The sequence below is a fragment of the Aulonocara sp. 'chitande type north' Nkhata Bay genome, linkage group LG23 (genome assembly GCF_057382095.1).
Source record: "Aulonocara sp. 'chitande type north' Nkhata Bay isolate Kocher_YH1m ecotype deep benthic linkage group LG23, A_spYH_male_GT1.1, whole genome shotgun sequence".
NCBI classification, from domain to species: Eukaryota; Metazoa; Chordata; class Actinopteri; order Cichliformes; family Cichlidae; genus Aulonocara; species Aulonocara sp. 'chitande type north' Nkhata Bay.
The window spans coordinates 29,386,617-29,403,136 of record NC_141365.1 but is presented as its reverse complement, the minus strand read 5'-3'; the positions used below and the strand labels follow the sequence as shown (position 1 = coordinate 29,403,136).

The window sequence follows — 16,520 nt, the reverse complement described above, 5'->3', positions numbered from 1 at the left end:
CCCTCAGGTCCGGTGTCAGGTCTTTGTTGCCCCCTCCCCCCTCTCTTAACATCTGGCTTTTTTTTTTTGTTTGTCTGACTAAATGTAACAAACCCACCTCCTCAGGCTTGAAAATGTACCGCTTGTGTTGCTTTTTTTCCCCAAAAAACAGAACAGCACCTTAGACCATGTTTCCTTAAGCATTTATGGGGGGCATTATTACATACAGTCCATACAGAATTTGGTATGATAAAACAAAGGTCACAAAAAATAAAAAAGAAAAAGTTACAGCTATTGAATCATGAGTACAGTAACATGAATATTCCATATATTAATGAAATTCGTTTGCTTTATTACTGTGCAAAAACAACATATACATATCTACTGAATGTGTAAGAAGTACAGTATCAGTGAATGGGCCCCCATAGTGACACAACCTGTTTTACATGTAATCCATTAACAAGATGACTCAGCGTTCCTATAAATACTCGTCTTTGCCAATGAATTCCAAAACACACGCGGCATCAGTAATTTGATGATGGCTTTCATGAAAACACTGTTTTAAACCTGTTATGTGCCTCCAATGGTAAGATACTATCTCTTTAGTTATTTGCTGGTGTTTCTGAATCCTCTCTCCCTCCTTGTACGCGAGGCAACCGACCAGGTCCTGTAAGAAAACAGCAAGAGCAATGTCTTCCCGTTTTGGAAAACCTACTGTAAATATTCTTTAAGAAGATGACTCTTGGGGAAAAAAATAAAAAATAATAGAAGGCAGCAGTAAAAATCAGTTAATTATTTAGAAATGAAACAGGCTAATCTTGATTGACAATAATTTGTTAAACATTTTTTAAAGAGTAATAATAGCTCTTAAGGTGGTAGATTTAATCACCCCTTCCTCATCTAGGCGAAGTCACGTCACAAGCCTGCCATCGAGGCTGCCAAGTCAAATCCACCACATTCATTCATCAGTGTCAACACATTGTCAACGCAAACTAGGGCGATCGCACCAATCTGCAAGGCCCGTTAGAAACTGCGTTGCTCCTTAAAACTGAGCGGGCAGAATACAATACAGATACACAACACAGATACACAACACAGACGTGCACAAGAAAAAAGGAAGACTCCACCCCAAAATAATCTCACACTTTCCACTCTTTGTTACTGCTGATAAACTGCAAAAATCAGTGAGTCCTACAATTCCCAGCATGCACTTAGTAACTTTGATGAGCGGACTAGCATCAAGCTGTGGCACCCTGCTAGGTTTTTATCTGCAGGCAGAAATACAAAAAATTCTGCAGTTTTGTGTAAAAGAAAAAAGGGGAAAAAATAAAATAAAACAGACATTTAAAGACTTAGCTTTAGATCTGCTGTAGCTGCACAGGCTTTTCAATGCTTCCAAAAACATCACAAAAACCTGCACAGTATCAGATCTCTGCCAGGTTTAAAACATAAGGAAACAGCCAGTATGAGGCATCACTAACAGCAGTTTATTGTAGTGTTTAAGTCGTTTTGGGGTGGATAGCTCCTTTAAAACCTGCGCTATATTAAACACTTTGTTTTCAAAGATGTGCCCTCCCATATACTGGGATACTCGCGGCAGCCCCCCCCTCCTCAAAACCTATTTCATGACATAAATTTAGAAATAGTTTCCAGCCTCTGTGTACCGCTTAAAAGACAATTTAAAAAGGAAAAAGTACTTTGAAGATCATGACAAATCCACCGGTGTCTTTTCTTTTTAACATCACAAAACTTTCTTTTAACCATCCAATTACAGTCTGTAAATACACAGAAGACAAATTCAGGTTTGTGTGTGGCTTTAAAACAAGAGGCTAACATCTACCAGATCCATTAACAGCTGCTCTGTCACTTTCGAGTGCAGATGGATACTTAAAGATTAGTGTGAGGTTTCTGATAAAATAATGCAGTCACGACCCGAGTCAGTGCTCTGAATCTGACTGATTTCCTTTACCTGCTGCACAGACAGTAAAAATACTTAAAATCGTGCCCACGTGTTCATCTTTTAAGATGGGCTTAGCATATAAATTTAATCTGCGGTAAAAGGGATTAGATTACTTTTAAAGTGGTCCGATCACTTTATTCATTCATTTAACAACTTGTAATAGTGTCTGAGCTTGCAATGCCAGCTGAGTTTAAAAAAGAAACCTTTTAAAAATCAGATTCATTCATAACACTGATAACTCATGACTATTAAAAACCTGACCACGTCACTCTAAAAGCTCTAAAAATATGACAACTGAGGATCACATGCCTTTGACTGGAGACAGATAGTGTGATAAAATTAGGCTGTGAAGAACATAACGCTTGACCAAAATGCTTAAAAGACATCTACAGTACGTATACCTCCGACCTGCCCTTTCAACAATCCAACAGATCAAGAAGCGTAAACCTTTCTGAAACTTCCTGCAAGTCTTGTGCAATCAGGCTGCCAAATCACATCCATGAGAAGTCTAAGTCCAGTACCCAGGTCCAGAGGAATCGTGGCTACAGACCTCTTCTTTGTTTACTCTACTGAAAGTCCAGTGGGGCTGCAGAAAGGCCATTAAACATTCATTCATCCTCTCGTCCATTCACTCACATCAGCTGGTTCTTGGAAGGCAACTTGCAGACAGTTTGCTGTCTGACCAGGAGGTGGCAGTGTCGATGCCGTCAAAATGTCACCAAAGGCTCTCCCATGGTGATCTTGGTTTGGTGTGTGGGACGGTTGCTTTGATGGCTCTGGCGGCTGTGAAGCAGTCTGTGTTCTGGTGGGCAGTGATAGCTGGAGCCTGGCTGGTGCGGCGTTTCTGGGGGAATTTTAATTTTTTTTTTGCTTTTTTGTACGCCGGTTTGTTCAGAGCTGAGATGAAAAAGTCAAACGAAGTTAGCTTGAGGTCCCTTGTTGCTTGAGGACTGTGTAGACGTTATCGACTTTGCTCAGCCTCTCAAAGAACGGGATGAGGTCCAGCAGCTCTGTGTCGGACATGTCATCGAACCAAGAGGCCACAGGCACCTGAACAAAAACATAAGCATCAATATCGTTGTGGAGATTCAACAAATATAGTTAGAAATCTAATTTCTTATTCATCTTATTTACTTTGATGCCTTTTTTTATTTAAACAATAAATCAAGTAAGAGTGGGACACTGAAATTGGGCTTAGTGTCCCCCAAACTACATCTTTCAATAAAAGTGCAATACTTGTTTTAATACAGTTACAAAATTGGGAAATTGTACCCCCCCCAAAAAAAAAAAAAAAATCAACCACAACCTTGAGGGTAATACTATGAACTTGCTTAAGCAACTTGCTTAAGCAGGTGAACGATCCTAAGTGCTGTCCAGAAGACTTACTGCATTGTCAGGATGGAAGATGTAGGAGGCAGGGGAGTTATCCACAATAATCACTTTGTTGAGGTCACGACCCAGGCGACTCAGATCCTTGACATAATTCCCTCGATGAAAGACGCAAGACTCCCGGAAAAGGCGGCAGCGGAAAGCACCCCACTTGTCCAGGAGATCGGAGACTGGGTCTGCATACTGATGGAGAAGCACGCTCAATTTAAAGCAAAATCTTTATGTAGATACAGCTGAGATTTCCGTTTTTAGTATCAGTTTATAGTATTAGTTTTTACTGCCACCATCACAGTGTCGTGGTTAACACATTCACACAGACCTAGAGACTGGTATGAGACTGCCTGATAACCAGTGGCCACTAGGGGAAACAATAAAAATAAAATGGTTGCTGTGAAATCAATAACAGCAACTGCCAATCAGAGTCCTGCACTGAAAACCTTATAATTGCTTGGGTTATGAGCAGATTGCCAGTCGCCCATAGTTTGTATAGCAACTATAAACAGAGACCTTGAAATTACAAGTTTTGGCTTATCAGGTTTTACTTTGAAGGCAAATCTTTTCAGTTTGGGTTGCACCTCCAAGTTATACTACCTTGATGATTAACAAGAGTGTTTGCAGCCAAGTTGCCGTCTTCCATGCAAACTATGGACAACTGCAGCAATCTGCTAGCAACCAACGCAATCAGAATAAGGTTTTTTTTACTAACGGGTCTCACACATGAAGACCCTGGTTGAGACCAGCGAGACAAACCCAGCCTCGGGGGGGGGGGGGTTCACAAGGTAGTGTGCGCCTAGTGCAAGTCTCAGAGCACTGAAAAATGGGAAGGCTACATCGGGAAGAGCATCCGGTATGAAATCTGTGCCAAATCAAACACGCGGTTCCCCCTGCTGTGTTATCCCTCGGGAGATAAGGAAGCAGCTCAAATGACCTCTTCTCATTTCTCTCATAACGCCCCAAGTCTATTTTAAAGGATCCAAAATATTAAACTGTTCACAGACAACTTCCCTGAATACATCCAGCTTTTCCCTGCTCCCTCCGAGTTTATTGCTGTCAACTGCAGGGAATCAGCCAACCATACATTAATAATCAGCACAGCTGGCTGCGATGAGGTGGTTTCTCACCTTAGCTAAACTGGCAGTGAAGAGGACACATTCGAACAGCTCCCCCATCCTCTTCAGAAACTCGTCAACATGGGGCCGCTTCAGGACATACACCTGGAAGATGCAGGAATCCTTAAATCAGCATCATGCACACCCGCCATACACTCAAAATGTAACATGTTTCTACAAATTCCAACTGCCCGAGGACGTTTCAAGTGAATGTTATTTTAAAAAAAGGGGGAGAAACTCAACATGCAGCTCATGACTGGAGACTTCTTCTAATGGACAGATGTTACATTTTTGCAGAACATCTTATTTACTTCCAAGGAGTTAGTAGCAGACATTCAAGCCAAACTGAAGCTAAATGAGAAAGATGCAGTTGTAGCTCACAAAAAGACAAGCACTGGGCTCCTTAAAGCTCTTCCTCCATCTTTTTTTTTTTTCCTCCTTGCTGCTGTGTTGGCAGCTCAGGGCAGCGTTCCTGAACCAAGTCATCCGGAATAGGCTGTGCTTGTCTGAACAAACCTATCCTGGATTACTTGAATCAGGCCCAGACCCATCGTGTGTCATCGGACTCCAAGCAGCCGTCCTCAAATCCCTTAAACGCTGACATCACCTTCTATACTCAGCAAAATGCGCTCAAGAGAAGTGCTGTCACACAACCGAAATGACAAAATGACAATGAGGCATGAGCACAGTGCATGACAATATGAATATTTCTGATGATGCTAGCATTACCTGGTGTATTGTTCCGTCGATTTCCACAGGAATGATGAAATCTGCGTTGTTCACAGGCTAACCAAAAAATAAAATAAAATTAAAAAAATAAAAAATAAAAAGGGGGGGGAGATACTTATTAAACCAAAATAAAGACTTAAAAAACAAAACAAACAAACACATACAGACACTGGACTTTGCCTTTTACATGCTAAAACATGAACTGACTTAGTGTTGTTTCTAGACAGACAGGTTGAGACAGTCAGTGTGTGCGCAGATGCAGGAGTGACTGTGTTTGAGTTTGGCATTTGCCAGCCACGACAAAAATGTCACTGCCAGAGCCAACAGCAACCAGATGGAGGGAAAAGTGCAGATCTTGGACTGTTGTGTTCTAAACCTAACTAAATAATGATGTAATGTGATCGCAGGGGACAGCTAAGTGCTGTAAAGCGTCTCTGAACACACACATCCTTTAGTTCCTGCAGCAGGAAATTAAAGAACACGCTTGCAAATGTTGAAGTTGAACATAATTGCTTGTATAACTCAGTCTACAGCGTGTTATCATTCCCCCGCCTTACCTTAAAAGAGCTGTGAACTAAGGTCTCATCCAGATCTATAACCACACAGATCTTTCCGGAGTCTTTTGACTTCACTGGAGGCAGCAGTGGTTTCGCCTGGATCTTCAAAAAGAGAAACCACAAAATAATGAGCTGACTGCAAAAGTACACAAATAAAAATTGAGCCAGGGCAACAGAGAAAACACACCTTGGACACTGTTCCATTCTCTTCTACCAAGAGAGGGGCGTTGTTGTTGACTGGTGGCGGCTCAGGCTGGTCCCGGCACAGGCAGCAGAAAAGGCTGGAGAAGAGGCCTCCACTCCTGGGTTTCTTGGAAGACAGAGAGGGAGAGGAACCTGCAGAAGAAGATGATAGATCAAGAAATTGTCGAGCTTGCAGTAATTACAACATACAGGATCTTTAACAGCTTGGCTTTTAGGAAAAGCTCTTAATATTAAGAGGTGCATGGGAATATCTTTATCATCATTATCGGTATGCTTTGAACACATGGGCACAAAACAGACATTTACTTAAAGTCTTCAAGTCTGATCAAACAATCGAACAAAGTAATACACTAAGACATAAAACTACTTAGTCCTTACTACATGGTAAAACCTAAGCCAAAATGCAGAAGCAGTGTGTTTTAAAAGAAAAAAAAGAAGAAAAAAAAAACCCCAAGCACACCCCATGATTCAGTAGTTTGTAGAACCACTTTCAGCACTAATGGGTTTCTGTATGACTTCAGCTGTGTCTTGCGTGGTCATGTAGGAATGTTGGCCTACTCTTCTTTACAATGTTGCTTCTATTCATTGAAATTTGTGGGCATTTATTTATGCATGGCTCTCTGAAATCCTGCTGTGGTGAGGCCTTACATCAGGTTGAGTCAGCCATTCTGTTGCAGATTTTCTGATGTGATTGGATCATTGTCCTTTTGCATGGCTGTTGGCCAAAGTTTTAGCTGTCAGACAGATGTGTCACATCTGTCTCTAGAATACTTTGAATCGACCGTGAACTCCTCTGTTCACCAATGACTGATGTGTTCAGGTCCTGTGGCTGCAAAGCAAGCACAAATCATCACACGTCCACCACCGTGCTTCAGTTGGAGTGTTTGTGCAGATATGCTGCGTTTGGTTTTCTCCAAACATGATGCTGTGCATTACAGCAAAAGATTTTGGTCTAGTCTGTCCAAAACACTGTTCTAGAGGTCTTGTGGTTTGCTCAGTTACAACTTTGCAAACCCTAACACGTGCTGCCACAGTCTCCTAAAACAGAATAAGCGCTCTCCTGCAGCGCTTTCAAACAAGCCATGAACTTTAACATGCTAATTGAGGTCTAATGAGTCTGAGATGTAGCTCTTGGGTTTTTTGCAATATCTCTTTGTGTTGCAACATCTGACAAACCGGGTGAATTTTCTGGGTTGTTCACTCCTGTGAAGATTGGCAGGGATCTGGAATGTTTTTCCACTTGTAAATAATCTTTCTCACTGTAGAATAATAGGCTTCAAACTTATAACCCTTCTCACATTGATAGGGAGCACCTCTGCTTCTCTAAGATCAGTCATGTTGTCTTTCCTACTTGGTATTTAGTTAACACACCTGAATGCTCCAGACCAGCAATGTCTTTTTGTAGAGATGCTCACGTCTACTAATGATCAGTTATTAAAGTGCATTGATTAGCAGCACCTGGCTGCTAGTTATCTTCCTATGGAAGCAGTAGGGCTGTTCTTAGTTTTTAAAACATGCTGATTCAGCATTTTGGCATCATTTTGTAACTAAAATAGTGACAGTGTAACAGTTGTTGTGTTTACCTCATTTTAAAGACACGCCAAGTACCAGATTATTTTTATTATGGCCTGATGCATAAAACCTCACAATTTAAAGAGATTTGCACATTTTTACCATACATAAATATAAAGATCAACTATATAGCATTTTATGTTTCTTCCATGACATAGTAAAAATGTGAATGCCAAAACAAAAACAAGTAAAATATATAATTATTTCATTTTTACCTCTTGACCAGTATGATTTTTGAAAAACAGGACTGCAGAAAGAGCCATCTCACACTCTGATCGCAACAGCTGCAACCTCAATGGTTAGTGTAATACTCATGTAATAATTTGGTAATTACTCTGACCACAACTGCCTTCAAACCTTTAATTACACTAAACACTCGTGAAGTTCTCAAGACCATCTTTCACTATTACTACTGTTGACAAAATGTACCCACAAATATGCAAAGCCTTGCCAAAGTACACAGCGATCTTTCATGGAAAAGTGTCGCAGTTTTCACGTATGAAAATGCCCTTTCCCAAATTTAGCACACAGCGGGAGATGATTTGCATCAGACGTGTTCACACTACAGTTAGTCGAGGGTGCTGTCTCAATCAAGCATGCATGAAGCCCAGGACTGGTTATAAATTTCCTCAGCCTGCCATTACCTGCTTTATTCTCACATTGGTGCAAATCAACACAATCTGACATCACATGATTTTTGCACCAGCGGTCTGGAAGGTTAAAGAAGGTTTAATATCCAACTGTGTCAGACATGTGTACTTGCATACACGTCCATTGGGTAATGTCTGGAAAACTTCAGGGCTGCAGTGCGTGTGCGGAAATGGCTTAAGTATCTCCAAGACCACAGTTTTCCATAATCACACACACACTGAAAACTTTACCACACCATCTAAGCTGGTAAATGATCAGTCCCATATCATTTTTTACTAAAATAGCTGTGTTTGTTCATTTCAACTCGTAGCTACCCCAAAAATTTTGCCTCGTAAATGACCAAATTTTTTTTTTTTTAATGTAAATTTAATTTGACACACTTCCTGTGTTGAAATACCTGAAATACTCTACTTGCATACAGCACTTCCTAACTCATGACCCCCATCTAGTCAGTGATTGTATAAAAACAGTACAAAGGACATCCAGCAACTTTCCTCATACTGTCATGTGCACAGGCCGTCCTGGAGACACGTGCCTGACCGGACCTCTTGCGTAACTGCTTCTCTGATGTCAGCAGAAAAACACGACTCGAGCCCCACCAATGAAAATTCACCACTTTAACACCACGTGAAGCGATGGTGCCAAAGAGACAAGTTTTTTTAAGCACATCAGGTTAATTATTGAGTGATGTGCGGCAACCAGAACAAATTAATTAATAATACAAACAACCACCGCAGGCAATCTGTAAACAATATTTACTCAATACCAAAATGACGCAATTCAAAACTTTTCGTTTGCTTGGTATGTATAAAATGCAAACTAACCACTCAGGCAATGAAAGACCTGAACTTCAGGCTCATTAATCACTTACATCAAGCGACAAGCATTTTTATAAATTCTAAACCCAAATGGAAGCTACATAAAAATCACTTTAACTACTACTTTGCAAAATAAGCACAAAAGCAGGACTTTAAGCAGTGTTTGAGTTTTTCTGTTCACAAAACAAACCCTCCAGATGTTCCCAAGAAACTGATTATTAACCAAAGCTGGCAGCCTTATTGTCAATCATCGTGTAGCAAACGAACACTTTGTACCTGGAAGCTCAACAGGTATTCAAAACTCATTCCTGTAATGGGTTTGCTGTGCGGCTGTTTAGATTTCATTTACAGGTACCAACACCGGCTTCAAATAAATTATAAGTAAATCACAATCCTCATTAATCCCAGAGTAAATGTGGTCACAGTTGCTCCAAGACAGAAAGAACAGTAACAAACATATTACAAAGTTACAAAATAGCTCTAATTATAAATATCCCACAAATTAAATATGTGGTTGACATTGAGGTGCCCCTCTGATCATACTGAAAATGATTTCTTATGGTTTTTAAATGACATTTTTAATTTTTAACATTTAAATATCAAACATCTAACACATGTAAAGCAGTTTGTTTTAGCCTTCCAAATAGCATGTGTGAAAGACTCATGAGAAACTTTGAACACTAATTGTGGTAATTGCAATTATGAAAATAATTTCTAGCTAAAGCACTGCTGTGATCATTTAGTTGAAAAGTAATTTAAAAAATTATATAAAAAAAACAACAACAACACTTTGAAAAGCAGATAATTACTAAATACTAAAGGGTCTTACCAATTTAAGGAAACCATCTTCTGATTGGCTGCAACTAACATACAAAAGGTTTAAAACAGGAGGTGGGCGGAGTTTGTGACAACGAACTTCCTGTGATTACAAGGTTTATGCTCTGACCTCATTATCTGAGATCAGAGCATGCAGCTCATAGTCTTACACAGCACTTTACCAGCTTCACACGAAGTGTTGTGAGACAGCTGAACAGCTGTGTCATACTTTACTACCACATGGGATTTGTGGTGAAGTCGCACATCTGACACAGAAGACTCACTGCTCTTCGTATGCCTTTGTCCCTCCCTTGGAGCGTAGATGGGCCATAACCAAGTTGATGTGTCAGCTGTGGTTGTGTTCTTTTATTTCAGGATATTTATTTATTTTAAATTTTCCTATACATTTGTGCAGCAGAACTTTTTACCAAAGAAATGATAGTCTTCAGACAGTCTTCTGTAACATGACTTATGTTACCCATGCTATTTATTCAATACAACTGTATAAAGTTCTACAGTATATGTCGCATATTCAGCTTCTCGGGGTGTGGCACAAAAAACAAACACATACTACAACCTGACCTCATATTTTCAATAACACCCATATGCCCAAATACCAATAATAATAATAATAATAATAATAATAATAATAATCCATTTCACTTCTTTTTCCATTCATTTGCTTTACTTTCATTACCTGCTAACAGACTGGGTGAATAAATGTGAAATAATGTTTCCTGGGGTGTTCGATTTATTTTATTGGAGGCATTATATTTATGGAGAGTGGTTTAGCTGCAGTTTCTGAAGCCAATTAGTGAGCCGGTCGTTGATATGCAAAACATATATCATAAACCCACAACAGTGCTTGGGATCAGTCTTTGTGCCAAAAGATCCGCACACCAAGTTTAACATCATTCCAACAGGGGGGGGGGGGGGGGGGGGGGGGATAAATAAATAAATAAATAAAAATAAATAAAAAATAAATTTGCTCGCCAACCACAAAACTTTATTCGAGTTACTGAAATTATTTCTGCTCTCATGAATGCTCGTCAAGCCCAGGCTCCCAGTGCGGGTTTCTCCCGGTCTTGTAAACCTCTGATTAGCTCTGCTCCTCACTCTTCTGTCTCACATTAGGCTTGGTTTCTGTCCCTTTATGCACCATACTCCCTTTCTCTCTCTGTCCAGACGTGACTGTGTTACCAACACACAAACCTCTGTTGTCCATCTCTCACGCCTCTTTTATTACTCCTCTGCAATACCCTCCAACTCAATTTGTGGATTCAAACCCCGTCTGACCCTCCGTTGGCCTCTGCTGTGCTCAGGCCAAAACAGGAAGAGGAAACAGACGGGTATCAGTGGAGGAAGGTGCTTGCCATCGTGTTTGTAGCATAGCTTGGGTAAGCTGATACCAGTGTCTATGTACACTGAGCTGATTTCATCTGAATTATTATTGTCACTGGTATTCTTTAATGAAAACTCATCACTCCTCCCCTCATTCCTTCATTCACTCCCTCAGGTCCTCGTAATTCCTAGCATCAAGTCCTTATTTGCTTCCTGGAGTCTTGACTCACTTCAGTATTTGTAAACCAAACACCTGGATGTTTTAATTGATAAAAGCATTATGAAGATGAGCCCATTATAAAGGAGACAATTTACAGTGTGGAGCTGAACATACTGCAGGCATTCAGCTGCAGTAAGGACAACAGCTTTAAGCACTAAAAGTTAACACATATAATAGCTTTATTATTATTTTTCAACACACTTGGTAGCAAGTATTTTCCCTCTCTTCATATCATTCTTCTAACTTAGTAATCCAGCAATAAGAGCTCAGTAGGGGATATAGCATCTGCTGAGGGACTCTTTGTTCTTGTTGCGTAGGATAACTTCTTGCTTGGTGTATCCTTCGGGTGTGAATGAATTTTGGGATCACATGCCTCCCTCATGGTACTTCAATACACAATTATCTACAACTTTATCCAGTGGGCACTTCGTAAATTGTTCACCATGTCTGTACTGGATATTTACATTTTTACTTTTTAATATTTATCAGTATTTTATCATATGCCATTTAGAGACCAACTAATATATCAGCCAGGCTGATATTTACTATTTGCCAATATGTTGCATCCGCATTTATAACAGCTAAAGGAGAATTTTAAAAAGTGAAGAGACGGGACGCCATCGCCATGTTATGATTGTTGATGCTGCATAGTCGTCTACCGGAGCCCGCTCTGCATCTTCCCTGTTGGGAGCACACGCGTTCCGAATGCCACAAATGACAAGCAGCGCGTAAATGAGCAATTTGAGCATTGTTGTGACAATAAACCAAGTGCATTTTAAAATGCACTGTTGCATCTTAATAAGGGCTTATAGTTACACATAAATATTAGGGAAATCTGTCTATGTTCCTTATGCGCAAAGAAAGAACAAAAATGTTGGTCGATATCAGAGTTTCAAATTGTAAAGTATTAGTATCCAGTCGGACTCTTTTACCATTACAACATAACTGTGTGATATTGGGTTGATCCACGATTAAGACAAGTTTAATTACCTCGCTTCTAACTGAACAACCGACACTGTCAGAAGTTTCATTTTAAACATTTTAAAGAGTGTTTAAGTTGTGGTTTTCAGCACAGTGTTAACAACGCAACTTCAAAACACAAGAGAACCATCTGAGTACAGCATTGCAAAAAACAGCATTAAACATTAGCTTGGGGCTAAACACATTCAGAGCTACTTCTAATATAAACACTTTAATAATGCAGAAAACAATCTAATAAACAAACAAGTTATGAGGAACGCAAAAAGCAAAATTTACTCTAATTATTGCTTTACCAGCCTATCATCTCCAAACATCAGGTAATCATGGCTCATCCGTTTACCGTCACACTGCTAAGGTAAGTAAAACTAAAACAAAACTGAGTTCCAGCTTATCAGACTGTGAAAAATGTAAGATTACACTTAGCACTGTGAATTAGACCACTGAACACGTTACACTGTATGCCACACCTTACCAAAAATAAAATAGCTCCCATCATGACATGACTTTCAGTGAATTAATCCTCAGTCCACAGACTCACGATAAGATGCTCCACCTTATCTGATCTTTATCTGAGTCTATTTTAAGCTTGGCGTTCAAAGATTTCCTGCAGACACTTCCACCCCTGTTATTGACCGTTTAGCTAAAAACGGACTTTAGTCAGACAACGTACATTGAGGAGTAAGTAACCAGGCTTTCCTGATTGGCTTACTCCCTCCAAATATCTTTAACATTACAGTTTTGATAAGGCACAAGGGCTTGACCCGTGTGCTTGATAATGGAATTAACTGAACTGACAATACATCTCAAATTAGCCTTGAGTGATAACAAGCTATTTACAGGGATTCGTCTCAATGCAGAAGAAAGTGCAAAAGCCTTTGAAACAGCTGCCACACTTTGATGCGACTATGAAAGTCTCCAATAAAAAGAGAGACAAATTAAAACGGCTCTGTGGGTTCACAAAGGCAGACTAAACAATGTAAACTTCAAATTAAAACACAATATTAAAGCCAGAGGACAGATGAAAGAAGGGGGGGCGCGCGAGTGTGCCTTCTGAGAACTATTCATAGAAGCAATACTGTCATAATTAGAGGTCATTATTGAACTGGTGGAGTAGAAACTGCACCTATTATTTCTCTTCTACTTCATGTATGTCACTCAGATGGTGACACTAGTTTCTCCAAACACTCTCAGAAGTCCATTTCTCTACCATACTCAGGTGGGCCACTGCCACACCTTAGCAGCTAGCTCTTTATTTTAGATGCCTGAGAGGACAGTGTTACATGTGATCAGTCAAAAACTTCAGACCCAGTTCCACCATCCTGAACTACAACTGGTGAAGGCAGCTCTTCTGCTTGCAGGTTAAGGGTGAGCTGGAGGGCCTCTACGCCTACAGGCCGCAACAGGAGAACTAGCACAACAACGACTACCATCACCAGCTGCAGTCTTTAATTGTACTTCTATCATCACCTATTGAATTTTAATCATGTGTGCTATAGTTCCCTTTTTTGGTTTTTTTAAAGCACCAATTCTAATTGTACGTTTATCCGGTTTCATTTCTGGCCCCCCAATGTCAGACCTTGTTTGGATTTAGTGCATAGGTTTAACTGTCAAAGTCCCCACTTTGCTGTTGACAGTTTAAAATATACCATGAAGTAAAATGAGTTTGACGTTCCCATGTACAAAATACTTAGATCTTACGTGGGTCAGACCAGTAAAATCTTTTCTGTTAGCATAACGTTTAACTGCATATATATTTTAATATGAGGGGGGGGGGGGGAGGTGTCATTTCAAAATTTCATCTCAGTGTTAAAAAATATGAAATTTCCACAATAGATTTTATTTTGCTTTTGAAAATAAATAAATAAATAAATAAAATGACAAAACAGGAGTTTTCCATTATTTGATATTGATGTGGTGTGAATGTCTTTATCAGTAGTAAGCTGAGTCTAAAATTTATGTCTAAAATTTTCTAAACCTGTCCAGTGGGTCAGACTGGAGTCTTTGTTGGGGCAATTCTGGGCTGCGGCCTGTTTGACACCCGTGGTTTAAAGAACATTAGCCAACATCCTGGTTAATGCTAACTGAACTGCTTGGAGAATGTCACTAGTCAGCTGCAATGTTGATCCTGGACCAAAGTTCCTATTATGAAGTAGGAACAACAATAACATGGGGCTCTCACATTGTGCTGGTTATAGTAATAGTAGTCGTATTACCACCAGCTCTTGACTTCTGATCCTATTTTTTGGCCATAAATACCCAATGCGCTGGTTAGCATGTAATGTTTTAAAAAGATGCTTCCATATATGAGTCTTACTGAACTCCATTTACTCTGTCAGCATACTGATTAACATCTGGGGCAGACCTGACTCCACAAAGTTGAGAAGGCTGACTTACTGCAAGACAGAAGGCTGATGGAGGATCTTTACAATCACTCAGCCCATATTTTCAGTCGCTGCTGTGCTAAAATCAGTGAAATGATGTCCCTTAATTCAGCGAGAACCAGAAAACACAACTGCAAAGACTGCATAAACCTGATCTTACAATGAAAGAGAAACTAAAAGTTTCAGTATGATTTGATGTGGCTTTGCAAACTATAGAGGTTTTGTGGGAATCTCTTTAGGTAGATTCGAGCAAACACGCTGTCTCATATAGCAGCTGCGCTTCACATCGAGTAAACACCATGTATGGAGGGAAAAGGTTGTGTAACACACCAGACTACAAGATGTGATCTTCCACTTTTAAAACCAAAATAGGCACTACTGCCTCTATGTACGTCTGTCTGTCCGCATCTTGTTTGAATAAAGTCTTAGCTTCCACTCAGCATTGTTTGGCTGATGACTGACAGGTCACCTGATTATTTACTAAGCTTGAGTTTACAGCAGTGACCTGTCTGTGTGCGCGTACGGTGGCAGAGGCACTCTTTCATGTGAGTGAACACCGAACTGGTAAAGCTGCAGAAAGCGGCCACTTGTGGTGTTGCCAAAACAAAAAAAGGAAAAGTTATTTATCTGACATGATATCACTCCAAGGAAACCGGGATTTAAGGTGGACCTGGAAAGGCTTTTAATCTGACTACTATTACAGATGTCTCAACCAGCTGTACGTCATTTCCTTTACTTTTCATCAGAGGCCAAAGGGCCGCAGCCATAATGTACACACAACAGCGCGGTCTTCTTGCTCTGACTTGTTTTCTGTCCACTTTCCTAACACTGGCTTTATCTGTGCTGCTGCTCATAAGCAGCTTACTGCTTAGGCTCGGAGTTCAGGAGTTGCAAAACTTTTCTTTTCCTTTTTTCCCCTGACATGACTGCACAGGGGTATTTAAAAAAATTAATATATATATAATATAAATAAATAAGCAACTTACCCCTCTCTCCCGCGGCTTTATTTCCCTCTTCATCCCGGCTCACTTGGGTGATTACAGAGGACGGATTGTCCATCACATCCAGGTCTGGTCCAGAGTGCCAACTTCACACTTTAAAGTTAGAGATAGTCCGCCGACTCGGTGCTGCATTAACCCAACTTAACGTGAGCGAAAACAACGCTGAAACGCCCCGGGAAACATCGCAACAAGTCACCTACAGTGCGCCCATTACTCTTCGGATCCGTGTGTCCGCTCGGATACGCGCTCAAGTTTGACGTGTGGAAGTTTTAAGAGGTTTGTCTAGGAGTTGGCAACTTTGATTCAATATGGTGCTCAACTCCGCTTGCAATTTCAAGATACAAACATGGAGGTTTCAAGGCTTCCCATTTCACTTAAAGTGGCGCAGTAAGGGCACGGCTCTGTGCAGCGCTCCCCCTGCCGGCCTCTGCCCCTTTGACGACGGTCCCTTAGAGTGGCCCGAAACAAAGTTACTCAGGAGTTAGCTAAGCTAGCTGCTAGCTACTACGGACTTACTTTAGACAAACACTATTATTAGATAGTGCCCCTGCTCCCTTTGCACGGCTACCGACCTTAAACATGTCGCCTACAAAGCACTTTATTATTCGGCTATAACATTAAAAGATCAAAAACAAAACCCACATTAAATAATTAAACCCTGCAGATTTGACTCAAACTTTTACCAAAGTGTCTTCAGATACTTTGTAACACCTTAAATGCCGCACTAGCCGCTGGCAGATTTGCGTGTATGCTGTGTGGTTGTACCTTCGTCATGTAATGACTGCTGTTTGTTAAAAAAAAAAAAAAAAAAA

The 16,520-nt window shown here is 40.3% G+C and overlaps 1 protein-coding gene across 1 annotated transcript; it reads right to left on the bottom strand.

Annotated features, from left to right (window-relative positions):
• Positions 1–167: 167 nt before the first annotated feature.
• ctdsp1 (CTD (carboxy-terminal domain, RNA polymerase II, polypeptide A) small phosphatase 1) lies at positions 168–16,080 on the bottom strand. The gene is made up of 7 exons (XM_086281637.1): positions 15,694–16,080; positions 5,911–6,059; positions 5,724–5,825; positions 5,167–5,223; positions 4,450–4,542; positions 3,326–3,511; positions 168–2,989 (listed from the first exon to the last, which is right to left on the bottom strand). Exons 1-7 carry the CDS (start codon positions 15,764–15,766, stop codon positions 2,861–2,863), a joined length of 789 nt encoding a protein of 262 aa, XP_086137763.1. The 5' UTR covers positions 15,767–16,080; the 3' UTR covers positions 168–2,860.
• Positions 16,081–16,520: the final 440 nt, after the last annotated feature.

Excerpts from the sequence above, each read along its gene's own strand:
- ctdsp1 (XM_086281637.1), bottom strand. The coding sequence starts at position 15,766 with ATGGACAATCCGTCCTCTGTAATCACCCAAGTGAGCCGGGATGAAGAG. Across the intron at positions 5,826-5,910 it reads AGAATGGAACAGTGTCCAAG|ATCCAGGCGAAACCACTGCT; the intron begins GTGTGTTTTCTC and ends CTCTTTTTGAAG. Across the intron at positions 5,224-5,723 it reads TAGTTCACAGCTCTTTTAAG|CCTGTGAACAACGCAGATTT; the intron begins GTAAGGCGGGGG and ends TTTTTTGGTTAG.